The sequence below is a fragment of the Chiloscyllium punctatum genome, chromosome 28 (assembly GCF_047496795.1).
Source record: "Chiloscyllium punctatum isolate Juve2018m chromosome 28, sChiPun1.3, whole genome shotgun sequence".
NCBI lineage: Eukaryota > Metazoa > Chordata > Chondrichthyes > Orectolobiformes > Hemiscylliidae > Chiloscyllium > Chiloscyllium punctatum.
This window is the reverse complement of record NC_092766.1, coordinates 7,689,651-7,702,598: the sequence shown is the minus strand read 5'-3', so window position 1 is coordinate 7,702,598 and position 12,948 is coordinate 7,689,651. Positions and strand designations below refer to the sequence as shown.

Sequence of the window (12,948 nt, the reverse complement as noted above, 5' to 3'; positions counted from 1 at the left end):
CAACCCCCCACACCCCAACCCCAACCCTGTAGACCCACCCACAATCCCCACACCCAACTCCGTAACCCCACCCAAACCCCCACACCCCAACCCTGTAACCCCACCCCAACCCCAACCCCGTATCCCCACCATAAACCCCCTCACTCCAACCCCTTAACCCCAACCCCGTAACCCCACCTAACCCCCCCTCACCCCAACCCCATAACCCCACCCACACCTCCCACACCCCAACCCCTTAATCCCACCCTAACCCCCCTCACCCCAACCCCGTAACCCCACCCCAGGGTGCCTCACTGTGTAAGGGCCCCTGTCCCTGGTGACTAACTCCACCCCAGGGTGCCTCACTGTGTAAGGGCCCAGTCCCTGGTGACTAACCCCACCCCAGGGTGCCTCACTGTGTAAGGGCCCAGTCCCTGGTGACTAACCCCACCCCAGGGTGCCTCACTGTGTCAGGGCCCCCGTCCCTGGTGACTAACCCCACTCCAGGGTGCCTCACTGTGTCAGGGCCCCCGTCCCTGGTGACTAACCCCACCCCAGGGTGCCTCACTGTGTAAGGGCCCAGTCCCTGGTGACTAACCCCACCCCAGGATGCCTCACTGTGTCAGGGCCCCCGTCCCTGGTGACTAATCCCACCCCCAGGGTGCCTCACTGTGTCAGGGCCCTGTCTGTGGTGACTAACCCCACCCCAGGGTGCCTCACTGTGTCAGGGCGGCTGTGCGACTGAATGGGAGGTAGGGAGTGGGCAATGGGAGGGAGGGTGGAGGGAGGAGAGGAATAGTGAATGGGGGATCAATTGACGGAGATGGGGAATGGGAGGAAGAAGGCAGTGAATGGGGAGGGAGGAGAGGAATGGGAGGTAGGGGAGGGAAATGGAAGGAAGAGGGGTTTGGGGGAAGGAGGTAGGGAATGGGGGAGGGAGGGAGAGGGAGGGAGAGGGGAATGGTGTGAGATGGGGGGGAATGGGGGGAGTGGGGAATGGTGGAGTTGATGGGAATGCTGTGAGTGGTGGTTTGGATGGGACTGGGGAGAGGAGGGAATGGTGGGGGGATATAGGGGGAGGGGTATATTGGGGGGGAATGGTGGGGGGATATTGGGGAGGGGGGGAATGGTGGGGGGATATTGGGGAGGGAGGGATGATGGGAGCGATATTGGGGAGGGAGGGATGGAGGGAGGATATTGGGGGGGAATGGTGGGGGGATATTGGGAGGGAGGGATGATGGGAGCGATATTGGGGAGGGATGGAGGGAGGATATTGGGGGGGGAATGGTGGGGGGATATTGGGAGGGAGGGATGATGGGAGCGATATTGGGGAGGGATGGAGGGAGGATATTGGGGGGGGAATGGTGGGGGGATATTGGGAGGGAGGGATGATGGGAGCGATATTGGGGAGGGATGGAGGGAGGATATTGGGGGGGGAATGGTGGGGGGATATTGGGAGGGAGGGATGATGGGAGCGATATTGGGGAGGGATGGAGGGAGGATATTGGGGGGGGGAATGGTGGGGGGATATTGGGGAAGAGGGGAATGATGGGGGTATACTAGGAGAGGGAGGGATGGTGGGAGGGATATTGGGGAGGGAGGGAGGGAGGGAGGATATTGGGGGGGAATGGAGGGGGGATATTGGGGAAGAGGGGAATGATGGGGGTATACTGGGGGAGGGAGGGATGGTGGGGGAACTGGGAAGTGGGGGGGAGTATTGCGGGAGGGCGGAATGGTGGGGGGAATATTGGGGGAAGGGGAATGGGGTGGGGGATATTGGGGAGAGGGGAATGGTGGGGGAATATTGGGGGAGGGGGGAATGGGGTGGGGGATATTGGGGGAGAGGGGAATGGTGGGAGGGATATTGGGGGGAATGGTGGGGGGAATATTGGGGGAGGGGGGAATGGGCTGGGGGATATTGGGGAGATGGGAATGCTGAGGGAGTATTGGTGGTGGGGGAATGGGGTGGGGATATTGGGGGAGGGGGGAATGGTGGGTCGGATATTGGGGGAGGGGGAATGGTGGGGAGGTTATTCGGAGAGGGGGGAATGGTGGGAGGGATATAGGGGGAGGGAGGAATGGTGGGGAGGTTATTGGGGAGGGGGGAATTGTGGGAAGGATATTGGGGAGGGGGAATGATGGGAGGGATGTGGGGGAGAGGGGAATAGTCGGAGGGTTAATGGGGGAGGGGAGAATGGGATAGGGGATATTGGGGGAGGGGTGAATGGTGGGAGGGATATTGGGGGAGGGGATATTGGGGGAAAGGTGGGGGGAATATTGGGGGAGGGGGGAATGGGGTGGGGGATATTGAGGGAGGGATAGATGGTGGGGGATCGGGGAATGGTGGGGGGGGAATATTGCGGGAGGGGGGAATGGCGTGGGGGGATATTGGGGAAGGGGGAATGGTGGTGGAATATTGGGGGAGGGAGAATGGGGTGGGGGATATTGGGGGGGAATGGGGTGGGGAATATTGGGGAGTGGGTAATGGTGGGAGGGATATCAGAAGAGGGGGGAATAGTGGGAGGAGGATATTGGGGGGGACTGGTGAAGGGAATATTAGGGGAGGGGGGAATGGGGTGGGGGATATTGGGGGAGAGGGGAATGGTGGGGGAGTATTGGAGAGATGGGAATGGTGGGGGGAGTATTGGGGCAGGGGGGAATGGCGTGGGGATATTGGAGAGAGGGGAATGGGGTGGGGAATATTGGGGGCGGGGGGAATGGGGTGGGGATATTGGGGGAGAGGGGAATGGTGGGGGAGTATTGGGGAGATGGGAATGGTGGGGGGAGTATTGGGGAGATGGGAATGGTGTGGGGATATTGGAGAGAGGGAAATGGGGTGGGGAATATTGGGGGCAGGGGGAATTGGGTGGGGGATATTGGGGGAGGGATATTGGGGGAGGGAGGAATGATGGGAGGGATATTGAGGGAGAGGGGAATTATGGGAGGGATAATGGGGGAGGGGAGAATGGGGTAGGGGAATATTGGGGGAGGGGTGAATGGTGGGAGGGATATTGGGGGAGGGTGGAATGGAGTACGGGGCTATTGGGGGAGGGGTGAATGGTGGTAGGGATATTGGGGGAGGGGGCTATTGGGGGGAATGGTGGGAGGGGAGAATGGGGTAGGGTATTGGGGGAGGGGTGAATGGTGGGAGGGATATTGGGGGAGGGTGGAATGGGGTAGGGGGATATTGGGGGAGGGGTGAATGGTGGGAGGGATATTGGGGGAGGGTGGAATGGGGTAGGGGATATTGGGGGAGGTGTGAATGGTGGGAGGGATAATGGGGGAGGGGAGAATGGGGTAGGGGGATATTGGGGGAGGGGTGAATGGTGGGAGGGATATTGGGGGAGGGTGGAATGGGGTAGGGGGATATTGGGGAGGGGTGAATGGTGGGAGGGATATTGGGGAGGGGGATATTGGGGGGAATGGTGGGGGGGATATTGGGGGAGGGGGTAATGGGGGAGGGGGAAGATGATGCCAGCAGCGAGCCGTGCTTGTGAGAGGAAGTGGGTTGCTGTTAATTTTAGCTTGTCAGATTGCTGCAGAGACAGCATTGCTCTCTGTGTGTGCCCTACTCCCTCTCTGCAATAATGCATTTTCACCGAGCCCAGCATTAAATTCACTGTAATCCAATTCCACATCCTAATGGGCCCCAAGACGCTTTATTGAACTGTCATAAACACCAGGAAGAGAGAATATAGCTGGATTGTATCTAAAGGTATAGCGTATTCCACAGAGACATTGTGAAAGGGGAGACAGGATTAGACAGTGCACCGAAACACTCAGTCACACAGCTGTTTCAGCACTGTCAGAACTCACAGAGTGTTCAAGGTGAACAACATACCAACAGCATCCGGAAATATTACACATTCCCAGGACAGGGACAGCACGGGGTTAGATACAGAGTAAAGCTCATTCTACACTGTCCCCCATCAAACACTCCCAGGGACAGGGACAGCACAGGGTTAGATACAGAGTGAAGCTCTCTCTACACTGTCCCCCATCAAACACTCCCAGGGACAGGGACAGCACGGGGTTAGATACAGAGTAAAGCTCATTCTACACTGTCCCCCATCAAACACTCCCAAAACAGGGACAGCACAGGGTTAGATACAGAATAAAGCTCCCTCTACACTGTCCCCCATCAAACACTCCCAGGACAGGGACAGCACGGGGTTAGATACAGAGTAAAGCTCATTCTACACTGTCCCCCATCAAACACTCCCAAAACAGGGACAGCACAGGGTTAGATACAGAATAAAGCTCCCTCTACACTGTCCCCATCAAACCCTCCCAGGGACAGGGACAGCACAGGGTTAGATACAGAGTAAAGCTCTCTCTACACTGTCCCTCATCAAACACTCCCAGGACAGGGACAGCACAGGGTTAGATACAGAGTAAAGCTCCCCCTACACTGTCCCCATCAAACACTCCCAGGACAGGGACAGCACAGGGTTATATACAGAGTAAAGCTCTCTCTACACTGTCCCCCATCAAACACTCCCAGGACAGGGACAGCACAGGGTTAGATACAGAGTAAAGCTCCCTCTACACTGTACCCCCATCAAACACTCCCAGGACAGGGACAGCACAGGGTTAGATACAGAGTAAAGCTCCCCCTACACTGTCCCCATCAAACACTCCCAGGGACAGGGACAGCACAGGGTTAGATACAGAGTAAAGCTCTCTCTACACTGTCCCCCATCAAACACTCCCAGGACAGGGACAGCACAGGGTTAGATACAGAGTAAAGCTCCCACTACACTGTTCCCCATCAAACACTCCCTGGTCAGGGACAGCACGGGGTTATATACAGAGTAAAGCTCTCTCTACACTGTCCCTCATCAAACACTCCCAGGGACAGGGACAGCACGGGGTTAGATACAGAGTAAAGCTCCCACTACACTGTCACTCATCAAACACTCCCAGGGACAGCACGGGGTTAGATACAGAGTAAAGCTCCCTATACACTGTCCCTCATCAAACACTCCCAGGGACAGCACGGGGTTAGATACAGAGTAAAGCTCCCTATACACTGTCCCTCATCAAACACTCCCAGGACAGGGACAGCACAGGGTTAGATACAGAGTAAAGCTCATTCTACACTGTCCCCCATCAAACACTCCCAAAACAGGGACAGCACAGGGTTAGATACAGAATAAAGCTCCCTCTACACTGTCCCCCATCAAACACTCCCAGGACAGGGACAGCACGGGGTTAGATACAGAGTAAAGCTCATTCTACACTGTCCCCCATCAAACACTCCCAGGGACAGGGACAGCACAGGGTTAGATACAGAATAAAGCTCCCTCTACACTGTCCCCCATCAAACACTCCCAGGACAGGTACAGCACGGGGTTAGATACAGAGTAAAGCTCATTCTACACTGTCCCCCATCAAACACTCCCAAAACAGGGACAGCACAGGGTTAGATACAGAATAAAGCTCCCTCTACACTGTCCCCCATCAAACACTCCCAGGGACAGGGACAGCACAGGGTTAGATACAGAGTAAAGCTCTCTCTACACTGTCCCTCATCAAACACTCCCAGGACAGGGACAGCACAGGGTTAGATACAGAGTAAAGCTCCCCCTACACTGTCCCCATCAAACACTCCCAGGACAGGGACAGCACAGGGTTATATACAGAGTGAAGCTCTCTCTACACTGTCCCCCATCAAACACTCCCAGGACAGGGACAGCACAGGGTTAGATACAGAGTAAAGCTCCCTCTACACTGTCCCCCCATCAAACACTCCCAGGACAGGGACAGCACAGGGTTAGATACAGAGTAAAGCTCCCCCTACACTGTCCCCATCAAACACTCCCAGGGACAGGGACAGCACAGGGTTAGATACAGAGTAAAGCTCTCTCTACACTGTCCCCCATCAAACACTCCCAGGGACAGCACGGGGTTAGATACAGAGTAAAGCTCCCTATACACTGTCCCTCATCAAACACTCCCAGGACAGGGACAGCACGGGGTTATATACAGAGTAAAGCTCTCTCTACACTGTCCCTCATCAAACACTCCCAGGGACAGGGACAGCACGGGGTTAGATACAGAGTAAAGCTCCCACTACACTGTCCCTCATCAAACACTCCCAGGGACAGCACGGGGTTAGATACAGAGTAAAGCTCCCTATACACTGTCCCTCATCAAACACTCCCAGGGACAGCACGGGGTTAGATACAGAGTAAAGCTCCCTATACACTGTCCCTCATCAAACACTCCCAGGACAGGGACAGCACGGGGTTAGATACAGAGTAAAGCTCATTCTACACTGTCCCCCATCAAACACTCCCAAAACAGGGACAGCACAGGGTTAGATACAGAATAAAGCTCCCTCTACACTGTCCCCCATCAAACACTCCCAGGACAGGGACAGCACGGGGTTAGATACAGAGTAAAGCTCCCCCTACACTGTCCCCATCAAACACTCCCAGGACAGGGACAGCACGGGGTTAGATACAGAGTAAAGCTCCCTATACACTGTCCCCCATCAAACACTCCCAGGACAGGGACAGCACAGGGTTAGATACAGAGTAAAGCTCCCTCTACACTGTCCCCCCATCAAACACTCCCAGGACAGGGACAGCACAGGGTTAGATACAGAGTAAAGCTCCCCCTACACTGTCCCCATCAAACACTCCCAGGGACAGGGACAGCACAGGGTTAGATACAGAGTAAAGCTCTCTCTACACTGTCCCCCATCAAACACTCCCAGGACAGGGACAGCACAGGGTTAGATACAGAGTAAAGCTCCCACTACACTGTTCCCCATCAAACACTCCCTGGTCAGGGACAGCACGGGGTTATATACAGAGTAAAGCTCTCTCTACACTGTCCCTCATCAAACACTCCCAGGGACAGGGACAGCACGGGGTTAGATACAGAGTAAAGCTCCCACTACACTGTCCCTCATCAAACACTCCCAGGGACAGCACGGGGTTAGATACAGAGTAAAGCTCCCTATACACTGTCCCTCATCAAACACTCCCAGGGACAGCACGGGGTTAGATACAGAGTAAAGCTCCCTATACACTGTCCCTCATCAAACACTCCCAGGACAGGGACAGCACGGGGTTATATACAGAGTAAAGCTCCCTATACACTGTCCCTCATCAAACACTCCCAGGGACAGGGACAGCACGGGGTTATATACAGAGTAAAGCTCCCTATACACTGTCCCTCATCAAACACTCCCAGGGACAGCACGGGGTTAGATACAGAGTAAAGCTCCCTATACACTGTCCCTCATCAAACACTCCCAGGACAGGGACAGCACGGGGTTATATACAGAGTAAAGCTCCCTATACACTGTCCCTCATCAAACACTCCCAGGGACAGGGACAGCACGGGGTTATATACAGAGTAAAGCTCCCACTACACTGTCCCTCATCAAACACTCCCAGGGACAGCACGGGGTTAGATACAGAGTAAAGCTCCCTATACACTGTCCCCCATCAAACACTCCCAGGACAGGGACAGCACGGGGTTATATACAGAGTAAAGCTCTCTCTACACTGTCCCTCATCAAACACTCCCAGGGACAGGGACAGCACGGGGTTATATACAGAGTAAAGCTCTCTCTACACTGTCCCTCATCAAACACTCCCAGGGACAGGGACAGCACGGGGTTATATACAGAGTAAAGCGCCCTCTACACTGTCCCCCATCAAACACTCCCAGGGACAGGGACAGCACGGGGTTATATACAGAGTAAAGCTACCACTACACTGTCCCCATCAAACACTTCTAGGAGAAAATGAGGATTGCAGATGCTGGAGATCAGAGCTGAAAATGTGTTGCTGGAAAAACGCAGCAGGTCAGGCAGCATCCAAGGAGCAGGAGCATAAGCCCTTCTTCAGGAATGAGGAGGGTGTGTCAAGCAGGCTAAGATAAAAGGTAGGGAGGGAGGACTTGGGAGAGGGGCGTTGGGAATGCGATAGGTGGAAGGAGGTTAAGGTGAGGGTGATAGGCCAGAGAGGGGGTTGGGGCGGAGAGGTCAGGAAGAAGATTGCAGTTTAGGAAGGCGGTGCTGAGTTCGAGGGATTTGACTGAGACAAGGTGGGGGGAGGGGAAATGAGGAAACTGGAGAAATCTGAGTTCATCCCTTGTGGTTGGAGGGTTCCCAGGCGGAAGATGAGGCGCTCTTCCCCCAGGCGTCGTGTTGCCATGGTCTGGCGATGGAGGAGGCCAAGGACCTGCATGTCCTTGGTGGAGTGGGAGGGGGTGTTGAAGAGTTGGGCTACGGGGTGGTTGGGTTGGTCGGTCCGAGTGTCCCAGAGGTGTTCTCTGAAACGTTCCGCAAGTAGGCGGCCTGTCTCCCCAATGTAGAGGAGGCCACATCGGGTGCAGCGGATGCAATATATGATGTGTGTGGAGGTGCAGGTGAATTTGTGGTGGATATGGAAGTGTCCCTTAGGGCCTTGGAGGGAAGTAAGGGGGGAGGTGTGGGCACAAGTTTTGCATTTCTTGTGGTTGCAGGGGAAGGTGCTGGGAGTGGAGGTTGGGTTGGTGGGGGGTGTGGACTTGACGAGAGAATCACGGAGGGAGTGGTCTTTTTGGAATGCTGATAGGGGAGGGGAGGGAAATATGTCCCTGGTGGTGGGGTCCGTTTGGAGGTGGCGGAAATGACGACGGACGATACGATGTGTATGGAGGTTGGTGGGGTGGTAGGTGAATACCAGTGGGGTTCTGTCCTGGTGGCAATTGGAGGGGCGGGGTTCAAGGGCGGAGGAGCGGGAAGAAGGGCTCATGCCCGAAAAGTCGATTCTCCTGCTCCTTGGATGCTGCCTGACCTGCTGCGCTTTTCTAGCAACACATTTTCAGCTCTGATCCCCAGCATCTGCAGTCCTCACTTTCTCCAACATAACTCACCCCGACACACTCACCCTGACACACACACACACACATACACACACACACACACACTGTAACCGCGCAGGCAAACCTGTCATCTGTGCAACACAGGTACATAACTCACCCTGACACACTCACACCGACACGCTCACCCTGACACACTCACACCGACACGCTCACCCTGACACATACACACACACACTGTAACCGCGCAGTCTGTCTGTACCCAATAAATAATACTCAGGCAGAAACATACAAACATAGTGAGGACAGGTTTGGGAATGAGAGATTCACAATCACCTACCTCTGGGACACCCAGACCAACCAACCCAACCACCCCGTGTCTCAACACTTCAACTCCCCCTCCCACCCCACCAAGGACATGCAGGTCCTTGGACTCCTCCATCGCCAGACCATGGCAACATGACGGTTGGAGGAAGAGTGCCTCATCTTCCGCCTAGGAACCCTCCAACCACAAGGGATGAACTCAGATTTCTCCAGTTTCCCCTCATTTCCCCTCCCCCCACCTTGTCTCAGTCCCATCCCTCGAACTCAGCACCACCTTCCTAACCTGCAATCTTCTTCCTGACCTCTCCGCACCCTACCCCCTCTCCGGCCTATCATCCTCACCTTGACCTACCTCCACCTATCGCATTCCCAACGCCCCTCCCCCAAGTCCCTCCTCCCTATCTTTTATCTTAGCCTGCTGGACACACTTTCCTCATTCCAAAGGAAGGGGTCATGCCCGAAACGTCGATTCTCCTGCTCCTTGGATGCTGCCTGACCTGCTGTGCTTTTCCAGCAACACATTTTCAGCTCTAAAGCTCCCTCTACACTGTCCCCCATCAAACCCTTTCAGGACAGGGACAGCACGGGGATAAATACAGAGTAAAGCTCCCTCTACACTGTCCCCCATCAAAATCCTTTCAGGACAGGGAAAAGGAAAGGGATAATGACAACACTTGGAGCCTGTGACACAATGAAGAGACGCTGATGAAGAGGAGCAAACCAGCCGTCCCCATTACTGACAGGGGTTATACCTCTGCTCTTACAGCTCTCACCCCCAGTCACAGTCTGGGTCTGGGTCTGGGTCTGGGTCTGGGTCTGGTGCAGCAATCAGAAGCTGAAATGGTCATGAACCATTCGGCAGGCAACAGCCCCCCGTCCCCCCATCCAAAAACACACACACAGGACCCACTGTAATGGTGTAACATAGACACATATGTCCCACTGTAATGGTGTAACACACACACACATGACCCACTGTAATGGTGTAACACACACACACACACACAGGACCCACTGTAATGGTGTAACATAGACACATATGTCCCACTGTAATGGTGTAACACACACACACATGACCCACTGTAATGGTGTAACACACACACACACACACAGGACCCACTGTAATGGTGTAACACACACACACAGAGGACCCACTGTAATGGTGTAACACACACACTCACAGGACCCACTGTAATAGTGTAACATAGACACATATGACCCACTGTAATGGTGTAACACCACACACACACACACTCACACAGGACCACTGTAATGGTGTAACACACACACACACAGAGGACCCACTATAATGGTGTAATACACACAGGACCCACTGTAATGGTGTAACACACACACACACACAGGACCCACTGTAATGGTGTAACATAGACACATATGACCCACTGTAATGGTGTAACACACACACACACACACTCACACAGGACCACTGTAATGGTGTAACACACACACACATGACCCACTGTAATGGTGTAACTCACACACACACACAGACACAGGACCCACTGTAACGGTGTAACACACACACACAAAGAGGACCCACTGTAATGGTGTAACACACACACTCACAGGACCCACTGTAATAGTGTAACATAGACACATATGACCCACTGTAATGGTGTAACACCACACACACACACACTCACACAGGACCACTGTAATGGTGTAACACACACACACATGACCCACTGTAATGGTGTAACACACACACACACACACAGAGGACCCACTATAATGGTGTAATACACACAGGACCCACTGTAATGGTGTAACACACACACACACACACACAGGACCCACTGTAATGGTGTAACATAGACACATATGACCCACTGTAATGGTGTAACACACACACACATGACCCACTGTAATGGTGTAACACACACACACACAGGACCCACTGTAATGGTGTAACATAGACACATATGACCCACTGTAATGGTGTAACACACACACACACACACACAGAGGACCCACTATAATGGTGTAATACACATACACATGACCCACTGTAATGGTGTAACACACACAGGACCCACTGTAATGGTGTAACACACACACACACATACACAGGACCCACTGTAACGGTGTAACACACACACACACAGGACCACTGTAATGGTGTAACACACACACAGAGGACCCACTGTAATGATGTAACACACACACACACACACACAGGAACCACTGTAACGATGTAACAGACACACACACACACACAGGACCCACTGTAATGGTGTAATACACACACAGGACCCACTGTAATGGTGTAACACACACACACAGGACCCACTGTTATGGTGTAACTCACACACACACACACACACACACACACAGGACCCACTGTAATGGTGTAACTCACACACACAGGACCCACTGTTACGGTGTAACTCACACACACACACAGACACAGGACCAACTGTAATGGTGTAACACACATACACACACAGGACCCACTGTAATGGTGTAACACACACACACACACACACATACACACACAGGACCCACTGTAATGGTGTAACACACATACACACACAGGACCCACTGTAATGGTGTAACACACACACACACACACACAGGACCCACTGTAATGGTGTAACACACACACACACACACACAGACAGGACCCACTGTAATGGTGTAACACACACACACACACAGGACCCACTGTAATGGTGTAACACACACACACACACACAGAGGACCCACTGTAACAGTGTAACTCACACACACACACAGAGACACAGGACCCACTGTAATGGTGCAACACACACACACATACACACAGAGGACCCACTGTAACAGTGTAACTCTCACACACACACAGAGACACAGGACCCACTGTAATGGTGTAACACACACACACAGGACCCACTGTAACAGTGTAACTCACACACACACAGAGACACAGGACCCACTGTAATGGTGTAACACACACACACACAGAGACACAGGACCCACTGTAATGGTGTAACACACACACGTGTACACGCGTGTTTCCGTACCCATGCAGAGTGTGCTAACTTACGGAGAATCCAGCCCAGAATGGGCAGGAATGTCGGATCTTCGCTGAGTTAGTGATGGCCAGTGCAGCAAAACTGACAGCGACGATCACTGAGCCGAGTGCAATCTGAGTGATCCCCAGGACTAACAGCAGCTGGGTCCGTGTTCGCTGCTCCCCAAGTCGGGACAGACTCCGGGACATCCCTGGACTCAGGGACGGGATAGAGTCCGAAGAGACTGGCATATCCGGGGAGGGAGTCACATCCAGGCCAGTGGAATAAACGCGCTGAGCAGGGAGTCAGTCTGGGGTATGGAGCCACTCGCAACCTGGGATACAGTGGGAGACAGTCATGGGGCATCTCCCACTTCCGAGAATTCCCGACAGGAAACGGCTGTCAGCATCCAGGGATCTGGAAAACTGCAGCTGGTTCATTGGATCAAGAAGAAAGCAAGGAAAGGGAAAGTTAGGAAGGGAGGAAGAGTGGTAAAGGGCAGTGGGAGATAGAGAAGGGGTGAGACAGAAAAGGGGGTGAGAAGGGGGGGAGAGAGAGAGGGGGAAGGGGAGAGAAGGAGAGAGAGAGAGAGAGAAGAAAGAAGGGAAAGGGGGAAGTGGAAGGGGGGGTGTGGGGGAGAGAGGGAGGGGGTGTGGGGGAGAGAGGGAAGGGGAGTTGGAGAGAGGAGGTGTAGGGAGGGAGGGGGGTGTGGTGGTGTGTGTTGGGGGGTGTGTGGGGGGGAGAGAGAGGGGGGAGTGAGAGGGGTGTGGGGAGAGAGAGAGGGGTGTGGGGGGAGTGAGAGGGG

At 54.0% G+C, this 12,948-nt stretch overlaps 1 protein-coding gene across 1 annotated transcript in view; it reads right to left on the bottom strand.

Annotated features, from left to right (window-relative positions):
* The window catches only part of LOC140453887 (protein ENTREP2-like), a 37,245-nt gene extending 24,528 nt beyond the window's left edge, over positions 1-12,717 (bottom strand). Inside the window, exon 1 of the mRNA XM_072548746.1 lies at positions 12,176-12,717. Coding sequence (XP_072404847.1) covers positions 12,176-12,394 — 219 coding nt within the window. The 5' untranslated portion in view covers positions 12,395-12,717. The remainder of the gene's footprint in view (positions 1-12,175) is intronic.
* Between the last annotated feature and the right edge of the window lie 231 nt (positions 12,718-12,948).